Source organism: Mauremys mutica, chromosome 19, assembly GCF_020497125.1.
Source record: "Mauremys mutica isolate MM-2020 ecotype Southern chromosome 19, ASM2049712v1, whole genome shotgun sequence".
NCBI lineage: Eukaryota > Metazoa > Chordata > Testudines > Geoemydidae > Mauremys > Mauremys mutica.
In genome coordinates, this window is record NC_059090.1 from 20,113,547 (window position 1) to 20,126,032 (window position 12,486).

The 12,486-nt window shown below is 37.4% G+C and overlaps 1 protein-coding gene across 3 annotated transcripts; it reads right to left on the bottom strand.

The window, feature by feature from the left end:
- Positions 1-6,204: 6,204 nt before the first annotated feature.
- PIGW (phosphatidylinositol glycan anchor biosynthesis class W) lies at positions 6,205-11,818 on the bottom strand. Of its 3 annotated transcripts, none has more exons than XM_044993600.1 (2): positions 11,610-11,818; positions 6,205-7,960 (listed from the first exon to the last, which is right to left on the bottom strand). In XM_044993600.1, exons 1-2 carry the CDS (start codon positions 11,620-11,622, stop codon positions 6,432-6,434), a joined length of 1,542 nt encoding a protein of 513 aa, XP_044849535.1. In that variant the 5' UTR covers positions 11,623-11,818; the 3' UTR covers positions 6,205-6,431. The 3 variants fall into 3 exon arrangements, with proteins under 3 accessions (XP_044849535.1, XP_044849534.1, XP_044849533.1); XM_044993599.1 differs by lacking the exon at positions 11,610-11,818 and adding an exon at positions 10,934-11,039; XM_044993598.1 differs by lacking the exon at positions 11,610-11,818 and adding an exon at positions 10,862-10,986.
- Positions 11,819-12,486: the final 668 nt, after the last annotated feature.

Consider the following 12,486-nt stretch of genomic DNA (forward strand, 5'->3'; position numbering starts at 1 on the left):
TTAACATTGTTTCGCTTAAAGTCGCATTTTTCAGGAACATAACTACAGCATTAAGTGAGGAGTTACTGTATTGCTGTGTAGATGTTTGGGCTTGGGCTGGAGCCTGAGCTCTGCAACCCTGCAAAGCAGGAGGGTCCACGTTTGCTGACCTGGGCCAGCTGTGTCTATACTTCGGGTCTTTTATTCCTGCATAGACATACTCCTACACTCTACCAGTTGCAGGATCAGGGCCTAAACCTTTGCTCAACAAAATGCAATTTAAATACCTTACCCAGCATGCTAGATGTAGTTTGTTGCTTGTACCAACAGACAATTCAACTTTATCATATCCATTTACATCCCTATCCTGCACTCAGGCAGAAATCATTGTAGCATCTGGGCCTTAGGCTCCAAACCTCCAAACATTAATACATGTGAGTAACTCTGAGTTTATGACTGAGGCCTTAGTTTGATTGCCACCTAAACTAACACTTGAATCCTTTTAAATAAATATGTACTAATGATTAACAGAAAATTGTATTATAAATTAGGGCTGTCAATTAATCACAGTTAACTCACACAATTAAAAAATTAATCGTGATTAAAAAATTGTGATTAATCACACTTTTAATTGCATTGTTAAGCAATAAAATACCAACTGAAATTTATTTTCAAATATATTGATTTCAAATACAACACAGAATACATAGCGCACAGTTCTCACTTTATATTTTTTATTACAAATATTTGCACTGTAAAAATGATAAATAGTATTTTTCAGTTCACCTCATACAAATGCCATAATGCAATCTCTTTATCGTGAAAGTGCAACTTACAAATGTAGATTTTTGTGTTACATAACTGCACTCAAAAAGCAAAACAATGTAAAACTTTAGAGCCTACAAGTCCACTCAGTCCTACTTCCTGTTCAGCCAGTCGTTAAGACAAACAAGTTTATATTTATGGGACATAATGCTGCCCATTTCTTATTTACAATGTCTCCAGAAAGTGAGAACAGTGTCTGTTACAGCTCCATTTTGTTTCTTAAAGCTGTCCCCTTACTCCATTTTGTTCTTGTTCTCCTCTGTGGCCGCCCCTCCCTGACTGTTAAGTTGTTTATCAGGGCCTCTGCCCTTCTCAAAGGGAGGGCCCCTTAAGTTGTTTAACAAAAGCCATTGCCCTTCTCAAAGGGATGGCCACTTGTGCTAAGTGGGACCACTGCCCTGTTCAAAGGGTTAGTCCTGTTATCACCTTGTTAAAACCTGGGTTTGGTGTAGGGTAGGCTCTGTCCATAGCTGCAAGACCTATTGTGTTTTTAAGATCCTGGGCATGAGTCATACCTCTGGGCTCAGGACTAGTCCAAACATGTCTTGGTGGCTGCCTGCAGGTTTTTTTTCTCTGTCTTCTCTCCTACCTGTAAGAGGGGGAGCCAATCAGAGTTACTGGCGGGAAGCTGCCAGGGTTTGCCTTTATAAACAGACATTTTTGAACAGACTTCAGAAAGGTTCTTGCATTGCTGCCTGGTCTGATCAGCCAGTGGTTCTGGGGGTCCTTTCTCCACTCTCGTTTTATTTTTGAGCGTACCCCCGTTTTTGAACCCCCCCCCCCCCCACGAAGAACGAATTGCTGCCTGAGAGATCTCCTGATTATCAAGACTGTACCGAGCCTTCTGATGTTCTTGCTGCTTCTGCCTCTGTTGCTGCCTTGGGGGATGGTAAGAATCCCTCTGTGAAACTTTCTGTACTTTTATTTTATTATGTTAGCTGCTGGCTCTGTCTCCCCAGCACACAGACTCAAGCTAAACCTTGGTCTGTGTTTTAAAACCTCTCTCTTAAACCCCGTGGCACTCTGCCACTGAAAATGAGTTTGTGCTGCTGCTAAGTTCTGCTCCTGTGGGCTTTGCCTTGGACTGTTTTCAGCTGTATCCACTGCTGCAGTCACCCCCGCCCCCCTTTGGAGCTGTGTCCTGGACACACACCACTCAGCCCTCTGGAACTATCCTTAGCATAAGGTGCACCCTTTAAGTTAAGTTTAGCATTATACTTTGTAAGTTAGGCTTAGAGAATTGTTGCATTGTGTTTTGTTACTTGCTAATTTGTGTAGTCTTGGTTAAGCTAGATCATAGATAAGATTTTGCTGTGTTCTGTATAATTGTAATTAAGTCTGTCTTCCCACTGCACCCCCCCCAGCTTCTCTGTGTCCTTCTACCTTGTTACACTCTCTCTGCTGCTTAAAACTTGCAGCCTGTTTGTTCTTCCTAGCCTGTTTGCTCTGTGTCTCTGTGCTCCTACTGCCAAACCTCAATTGTATTGCTGAAGTCTAGCACAAAACCCCATTGGTTACTTTTTCCTCTCTGATACCCCTCACATTCTACATTTACACCACTGTGACACATTTTACCTAAAATTGTTTGTTATTTAACATATTTTTCCATAACTATTAGTTGGTTATATGCTGCTGTGACACACCTTTTTACATAGAAATCGCTAGCTACCTGTTACATTTATACTTCAGTGTTAGTTGGTTACCCACTGTATTGTATCCTGCTGTGTTGTACCCCACTATTGAAACCCCCTTACTGTTCACCAAAAAGAAACCCCTCCCCAATTGTCTACCTTAACAAACCCCATACCCCTCACTATTGAATTTTCCCTGTTTTTGCATTTTATTAATAAAGTTTATTTTGCACCCCACCCGTGTGGTAATTGTTCCCCAAGATCCCATATACCTGCTGGCAGGGACAAACAGCTGTTTGCATGACACTGTTGTAGCTGGCATTGCAAGATATTTACATGCCAGATGTGATAAACATTCATATGCCCCTTCATGCTTCAACCACCGTTCCAGTGGGCAGTTTGTTACTGAACTCCTTGGAGGAGAATTGTATGTCTCCTGCTCTGTTTTACCCTCATTCTGTCATATATTTCATGTTATAGCAATCTCAGATGATGACCCAGTTGTAAATAAACTTCTTGTCTTAGCGATTGGCTGAAGAAGTAGTAGGACTGAGTGGACTTGTAGGCTCTAAAGTTTTACTTTGTTTTGGTTTTTGAGTGCAGATATTTTTGTACATAATTCTACATTTGTAAGTTCAACTTTCATGATAAAGAGATTGCACTACATTGTTTGTATTAAGTGAATTGAAAAATACTCTTTTTTACTGTGCAAATATTTGTAATAAAAATAATATAAAGTGAGCACTGTACACTTGGTAGTCTGTGTGGTAATTGAAATCAATATATTTGAAAATGTATAAAACATCCAAAAATATTTAAATAAATGGTATTCTATTAATCTTTAACAGTGTGATTAATTTTTTTAATTGCTTGACAGCCCTACTATAAACTATTATGATGGGTACACCAAAGATAACATTGACCCAAAATGTATAGTTGTCCCAAAGATAGTGGAGGAAGTTCTCTAATTCAGAGATGAACAGTGTATAGTTTGCAACTGAAAAGAATAAACACAAACCCCAGGTGATCAATATAGTCCTTGGCCCTGATTCTGCAATTGGATTTACATAGGCAAAACCCTGCACCCATCCTGAATCCCATTGTACAAAGCAGAGCTCTACAGCACAAGGTGAGTCTGTCTACATGCATGTGATTGAAAGAATGGGATTTTAATTTGTAACAGTTTTTGAGACTTGCTATGTTAGTTGGCAAATTTCAATTATTGGGTTGGGCCACACTCTTCACTATAAGTCCATTGAGTCAGCGCAGTAAGGATGAAATGAACCCTTTAATTCATAAGAACCTAAACAAAGATTTGTTAAATAAGTTTTTACCATTTGTATTGCATTTCTATCTAAGGTATTACTGAATGCCTTACAGTCTGTAATATAGTTATCCTCACATCTCTATGAGAGAGGGAAGTACGACTATCTGCAGTTTACAGATAGGGAAATGAGATATGAATGACTTGCCCAAGGTCACACAAAAAGATTGTGGCAAAGGAGGGAATTGAACCTGGGTTTTCTGAGTCCCATGCTGAAATCCTAAACCACTGAATTTTCTTTCCTCACAATTGACAATTGATTTATATGCTAAGGAAAATTAACAAACTTCATAACGGAAAGGATTTCAGCTGGAAAAAGTACAGTCCTAAGTGAGCTGTGATTTAAAATAATGACTTCAGGGAACAGTGAGTGGGACTGAGCACCCTTTCTTTTAAAATAAAGATGAAAGAGACTGAGCTTTCCCATCACTATTTTTATAATACGCTGTTACACCACATTAGGAAGCATTTAGGGGGGAAAAAAAGCTCCCCCCACCAAAAGCAGTGTTATATACACGAATTTTCAGTGAAAAGTTTTATTAATCTGTAAGTATTTGTTTTATGGACCAATCTGTGTTTGTATTTGTTTTATCCAGGTTTTTATATTACATTCATAACTGTGTAACTAACTGAGCGCAAATTTAGGCCCTAGTCCTGCAGAAAATTATGCTCATGCTTAACTACACATGTAATTACTCCCACTGAAGTCAAAGGTCTATAAATGTCTGTAAAACTAAGCATATGCTTAAATCTTTGCAGAATTGCAACCAAAGTTTTTTAAATATTCATTTATTCAATATAATTTACCTTCTGTATAAAATTATGTGCATCTAATACCTTATTCATACGAAGGCCTTAAATTGATAAATTGTAGATATGTCTATATTTAGAATATTTATTTTCTCACCTCTTATCCAGGAAGAACTGTTAAAGTATGGGGTTTGGAGAGGGTCCCATATGAGGAAAGATTAAAGAGGCTAGGACTTTTCAGCTTGGAAAAGAGGAGACTAAGGGAGGGGATATGATAGAGGTATATAAAATCATGAGTGATGTGGAGAAAGTGGATAAGGAAAAGTTATTTACTTATTCCCATAATACAAGAACTAGGGGTCACCAAATGAAATTAATAGGCAGCAGGTTTAAAACAAATAAAAGGAAGTTCTTCTTCACGCAGCACACAGTCAACCTGTGGAACTCCTTACTTGAGGAGGTTGTGAAGACTAGGACTATAACAGCGTTTAAAAGAGAACTGGATACATTCATGGTGGTTAAGTCCATAAATGGCTATTAGCCAGGATGGGTAAGGACTGGTTTCCCTAGCCTCTCTTTGTCAGAGGGTGGAGATGGATGGCAGGAGAGAGATCACTTGATCACTGCCTGTTAGGTTCACTCCCTCTGGGGCACCTAGCATTGGCCACTGTCGGTAGACAGGATACTGGGCTAGATGGACCTTTGGTCTGACCCGGTACAGCCATTCTTATGTTCTTATGACAATGGCCCCAATCCTACAAACACTTGCACATGTGAATAGTCCTTTTGAATTCAATGTGTAAAGTTACTTTCATGCACAGGTGCTTGCGAGATCAAGACAAAGGTCAATAAATAGTTTGTTGATAATACTTTAAAATGTATGTTTAAAAATAAAGAGATCCAGACATGCAAATAAGGTGTTTATTTTTTAAAAAGTGTTACATTTCCCATAAATTTCACTGGGTGATGATATCATTTGGTAAAAATAGGCTAGGAAGGATTAGGCTAGGAAGGACAATTCAATAATTGTCAATTTCACTGTCACCACACAAAACAACAAAAAAAAAATATTTCCATCAATAATATTTGAAATTTACAGAAAGGCATGGTAAGAAAAATGCTGCTTGAAAACTTAGAGTTTGATTTAAGAATATTTACTTAGTATATTCTGATGTTATGTTGATAATTTGTGCATTAATGGCTATGAAGCTTTAACTTCTTGAATCTCAATGTCTACTGTCGTTAAATGATTGTCTGACCTTCCCCAATGCCTGATCTCCATAATTTCCCACAACTGTGAACATTGAAAAAGATAAAAATAAAATAAAAAAAAGCTTAAAACCCATAATTTTGCACACCTGGAAATTTAAGTTGGTAAACGAAGGAAAAATGCTTACAAATAAAAGTGAAAAAATAAATAAAGAATAAAAATAAAAATTCAGTTTTTTTAACTGAATCCTGCCAAGCCTAGATATAAATCATAAATATACAGTATACTACAAACCAGTGTGTTTGCACAGAAATAAATCAAAGGCTATGGCTACACTTGCACTTCAAAGCGCTGCCGCGGCAGCGCTTTGAAGCGCTAAGTGTAGTCAAAGCGCCAGCGCTGGGAGAGAGCGCTGTCCGTACTCCACCTCCCTGTGGGGAATAATGTACAGCGCTGGGAGCCGTGCTCCCAGCGCTGGGGCTTTGACCACACTGGCACTTTGCAGCGCTGCAAATTGCAGCGCTGGAGAGGGTGTGTTTTCACACCCTGCTGCAGCACTGCAAATTTGCAAGTGTAGCCATAGCCTAAGACAAAATTTGTATTTTCTATTAAAACAATCACTTGAGCATGGCTAACAATAATGTTTAACAAAATAGAAATTTTACTTGTACACTTAAGATATGCAGTATTAGAACACAAGTAGTTTCAATAGTCACCAGCATTTTAATAATATATTTTTTGCGTGCAATATATACATAATTAAACAGTTAGTAAACATATACAAGTGTAGCACAAATAAGGTAAATGAGGTATTGCTGTGGATTGTATCTATCATCATATTCACTATGCCAGTCATAACATTTGCTAGCAAGAAAAAAACTAACTGATTTTTATCAATAGCATTAATTATGCAAATACTTAGCCACTTTCTCTCTCTTTTGATAGATGCGGGCTCTGAATCATGCTTTGTATTTGTAGTAGGTGGTTGTGTAAAATTCCAACAGCAAGGTACTCTAGACCCATTTACCAGAAGTTTTGTAAACACCAAAATCAGATCAGTTACTAAAAAACAGATAAAAAATGTCAGGCACTGAGCAACTATCCAGATGCAAAAAGACAGATTAGCCATCCTGCGGGACACAGGCTCTACGTAAACTTGAGACATATGAAGAAATATAAAGAGTATAAAAACTGTCAGCAGAAAGAAACATATTACTTCAATCCAGTCCTTGACTAAAGTTCTCTTCTTTAACACATATAACCCCACTTGTACACTAGCCATATAGATAGCCAGATACCCATAAAGAGAGAACACTCCTTCTCTGTTAGCATTTAAAAAGCCAAGCCTTGTATCTTTGCCATCGCTCCCATATAAAACAAACATCTTCAGATGGGTAGTGTCAAGAATAAGCTGATAAAATACAGCAAGAATCACAGCAACAATCCATGATTTGTTGGTTGGAAATAGAGTTAAAAGTAGTGATGCTGTCATTCTCACAATTGCTAAAGTGAAAAAAAAATTCCAGTGCACTCCATACTCTGAAAAGTGTTCATGATACTCTACAGCTTTAACACTGATCAGTCGTCCCAGACCAAGAAAAACTAAAGGCCAAACAGATAACAACTGTCTTGCTAGACAGGAGAATTTGGATTGCACCACACCTGTTTTTTGCCTAACTTCAGGGCAAACAAGAGCATTACCAAAAATAAAAGCTCCCACTCCAAAATCCATAGCTCCTGTTCCATAGGTCTCAGTTTTAGCATACCGTCTGGGATACTGTGGAAAATCCACTGCTAGAATGTTGATTGCAGTTAACACATTGACATAAACACGAAACACAGTTATTGATGGAATGTAGTCTGGTTCTAAGCTAGTCTTCAGGAAATCATGTATGATTTGCTTAGGAGGAGTCCTGATATAATGATTTCGTCTGTTGTATATTTTATAGAATAATCCTGCACAGAAGGCCCCAATAGTTATTGGCAAAAGGTGGAGGATAGGGGACAAAATTGTACAGCCGAGCACAAAAGGAGCTACTAGCACTGTAAAGTCTAGTAGTAGATGATATTTCCTTGAACGTAAAGATCTTCCATTGTGCAGCTTATACAAAATTAACAGCAAACCTCTGCAAGCTATACACAGTGGCGCTAGAGTTAAACCTATTGAAATTTCCAGCAAACTCGTTCCATTTAAGTTACTGATAAAGGCTTCTTTCAGCAGCTTTTGTGACATTCTTCTTCCTATGCAAATAAAAATGTAAACCAGAATTAATTTTTGTAATGCAAGAATGTTTTTCAAATTTGTGTTTAATTTAGGCTCTGCTTCCTTTTACATATGGAAACAAGACACATAAAAATTATTTTTCATAAGTACCAACTTAATTTTAGTTACAGGTGAATTCTTTTTGCCTCCCAAAGCATATGCTTCCCATAAGAAATGATGCAATGTCATAAGAAGTGTTTTGGCCATCTTGCTGTTTTTTAATGATTCTTAAAATATCTGTTAATAAAAACAAAAAATAAAAGCCCCCTCCAAGCCTGGCACAATAACAGACCCACTCCTGCAAACTTTTATGTATGTGCTTAACTTGGGACTACTCACAGTAGTAAAGTGAAGCACATGTGTAAGTGTCTGCAGGATTTATGACCAAGGTTTAGGATTACAAATTTTACAGTGAGACTTTGTTATAGTAAGACATTTAGAAGCAATATTTTTAAACACAGTTTTGTTACACCAAAGGATTTTTTTCTGAAAGTTATAAATGTTAAAATATATATGTAACTATTCTCATAGTATTTATTATTTTAGAGAATACATTTAGAGGTATTAAATATGCTGCAGTAAAAGAAAAAGTTGTCACTATCTATTGGACAGCTGTTTGGTGGCATGTGTGCATTAAACTAGTGGCCTTCATGGAGTTCTTAATGGAGAAGACTCCAATCCTGCAAGTTACTCCACACAGGTGCAGTGATTTGCCAACACAGAACAATCTGGAAGATTGTGGCCCCAGTGTCCACATCAGAAACAACATCATCACAATTTGCACCTTTGTTTCCATTCTCAATGAAGAAACCAAATACAATAGAAACTGACTAAAGTATCTTCTTAAGGCCCCAGTTCTGCAGGCTGTTCCATATAGGCCTGTATGGAGCAGCATTCAGAAGGACCTACGTTATACTGGAGGCATATTGGTGGGAAAATTAGCATTGCTTCTGTCCATGCTTCACTTGTTTTATGGATACATACAGAACATTTCAGTTAAACTAATACCTAATTTTTCACAAGCACTAACAATAATTTTGCATATAATGTTAAATAATAAATTCAAAAGTTTACCAGTTGATGAAGCCAGGCAAGCAGAATGATTTCAACATGCATCAACTCAAGTTAGTAGATCAAACCCAGCAAAAGTTTTTGAAAATGGATTTTAAAAAGGCATATCAAACATAATAGTTTAAATTTCCATTTATACAATTAAAAAAAAAGATTCAAGCAGCTTAATCAAACATATTTTAAGGGGCACTGATGTACAGTGACAGCTGTCATGCTAAAATTCTTGGAGTCTTCACGTTTAGCAACCATACTCTGTCTCCTCTGTTTTCTCTTTTCTTTACCTAGAAAATTTCTGCAGCACAAACCTTGTTGTCAAATGCTCTTAGAAGATGACTCCGTGGGATTAGGAAATAAATCCTAGAACTGGAAGGGCTCTTGTGAGGTTATCTAGTCCAGTCCCCTGCACTCATGGCAGGACTAAGTATTAAATTACCAGCTTCACCTTGTCTCCCTACCTCTGGAAATACTTTTGAAACTAGATCTATCTCCATCCACAGCATATTGTAATAATTCACCACCCCTGCTCTCTTAGGCGTTATACGTTTAACTTTATTACTGTGTTTGCAGTGGTGGTGTAGCCGTGTTGGTCCCAGGATATTAGTTATAAGATAAAGCTTTTATTGGACTGACTTCTGTTGGTGAAAAAAATAAGCTTTTGAGCCATACTCAGAGCTCTTTTTCAGGTCTCAGGACCTTCCCCAGACCTGAAGAAGAGCTCTGTGTAAGCTCATAAGCTTGTTTCTTTCACCAACAGAAGTTGGTCCAATTAAACAGTGGCTCTCAACCTTTCCACACTACTATATCCCTTTCAGGAGTCTGATTTGTCTTGTGTACCTGCAAGTTACACCTCACTTAAAAACTATTTCCTTACAAAATCAGACAAAAATACAAAAGTGTCACAGCACACTATTATTGAAAAATTGCTTATGTTCTCATTTTTACCATATAATTATAAAATAAATCAATTGGAATATAAATATTGTACTTACATTTCAGTGTATACTGCTCTATATATTATAAACAAATCATTGTCCGTATGAAATTTTAGTTTGTACTGGCTTCCCTAGTGCTTTTTATGTAGCCTGTTGTGAAACTAGGGAAATATATAGATAAATTGATAGATAGATAAATTGATGTACCACTCGGAAGACCTCTGCGTACCCCTGATTGAGAACCACTGCAATAAAAGATATTAACTCAGCCACCCTGTCTCTTTAATTTTGTGAGTAGTTCCTTTGAAATGAACTACACATGGCAGTAAAGTTAAGAAAGTGCACATGTGTTTGCAGGATTGGGGCCTTACTTGATCTCATAATTCTTTAATTTAAACTACAGAAATCATAACAAAGAACATTGCAAATATATAGCATACCAAGATACAGCTAAATTCAACTGATCAATCACTTCAGTTTTCGTATTGGACTCCTTGCCCTCCTAGTTTGTCTGTATTTTGTCTATTTAGATTTTAAGACATTAAGGCCAGCGATCTGCTCTCTTGTCTCTCTGTAAAGTACCAGGTACATAAATAGCACTATATAAATAATAGCAATAAATTATCCAAAATATTGCATTACATAACATTAAGTCAATTCAATAAAATGAGTTCAAAGACTGTTTCAAGCAATGGTTCCAGCTAGTAGTTTCATTTCTTTACACTTTTGTCACATCCCACAAGAGGTGATAGATACCAAGTAATTTTGGAAGGGCTCTAAGGCATTAGCCAGCATATGAAAAATAATATCGGTTTTTATTTTAATAATTTCTATAACATCGGTGACTTTGACATTTATTACGCAGGAGAGTCTCACCATGAGCCTTCTCTGTGCAGAAGGGAATTTGCTTGTTAAATGAAGTTCTTCCTCCCTGTCTCTGCAACCTACCATTAGTTTCACTCTCTCTCTCGCTGCGGCTTGGTTTTACTTCCGGTGGTAGCCTGCCAAAATTCAAATCTAGGAGGTAAATGAGGACTCTGTTTCCTCCAAACATTTTCACCATTAAGGGAACCAGTCTGGTTTACTTCCTTGCCTGATTCAACACACAGTGGGCTAATATACCTCTTCTCTGCTTAGTACAGAGCTGCCACCACGAAAAACAAATGGGGGAGGAGCCACACCTTACATTTTACTCATCTAAAAGACAATACCTGATTATTTGCCACTACATAAAATGTTTTTGATTAGAGAGTGTGCAAGTGTGGAATATCTCTCTACCATCCCTCTTCATGTGCAACTCAAATATTTACCACTTTTCCACTCTTTTCTTCCAGAAATCTCTTCCAATCCAATCTAGGCGTTTATTGATCTACATCATGAGGATTTTCTGCTGCTTAATTATTTAAATATTGTAAAATATTTTAAGATCCTGGGATACAAGATATTCAGTAGAAATGCAAAGCATTGTTATTAAAAGACCCATTCCTAATTTTCTCTTTAAATGTCCCTTTTATACTTTCCAAATGTTGGGAGGGAAGGTAGAGAATACGAGAGTTGCTTGTAAATACAAAGAGATGCAATTTACTTGCCTTTGTAGGGCCAAATGTCACCCTCAAATACGTACCTCCAATTTCCATTGAAGTCAGCTTTCCTTAATGTCAATGGGAATTGCAGATGAGTATACATAGGTGGAATTGGCAGTTACTGTTTTGGTAAATTGATATACCATCATTACAATGACTTCTAAAACAATGTTTTCACAAAATATTGGAACATTTCATTTTGGAGGAGACACCTAGGTAGAAAACTACTGTAGTGCCTCCCCATTCCCAATTTTTGTTCTGCACTGAGCTGTTTAACACTTTAATTTCCTGCAAAACAGAAGAATGGGATACAGGCCTGATGCTCAAAAAAACAAAACAAAACAAACAAACCCAGAATTGCTGTGCAGTTTAAAATGGGTGGAAATTTTTCTTCCGAGTTCTGATCCCCTATAATTTCCTGCTGTTTGACACACCTAAGTGCCAATCTTGCTGTTGGCTGCCCATGAACATTTTGGTCCTTGGGTCCATCTATCCCCCACCAGTGACCCCCCAAAGCCATCCAGAGTAGGTGGTGGTGTCTTATATAAGCAGAACATTTAAAACAACTTTTCCCCTCCCCCTGGGTGTTTATGGAATAAGCTTTATTGTTGACATATGAGGTTTCATGTGGTCTAGGCATTAGATTTTATGTGAAAAATTGTTTGTTTTTAATTATTTTGAAGTTGTGAGAGTTAAAGATAAGCACTTAAAGTATCAGAGGGGTAGCCATGTTAATCTGGATCTGTAAAAAGCAACAAAGAGTCCTGTGGCATTTTATAGACTAACAGAAGTATTGGAGCATAAGATTTGGTGGATGCATACCCACTTTGTGCGTCTGACAAAATGGGTATTCACCCACGAAAGCTTATGCTCCAATACTTCTGTTAGTCTGTAAGGTGCCACAGGACTCTGTCACTT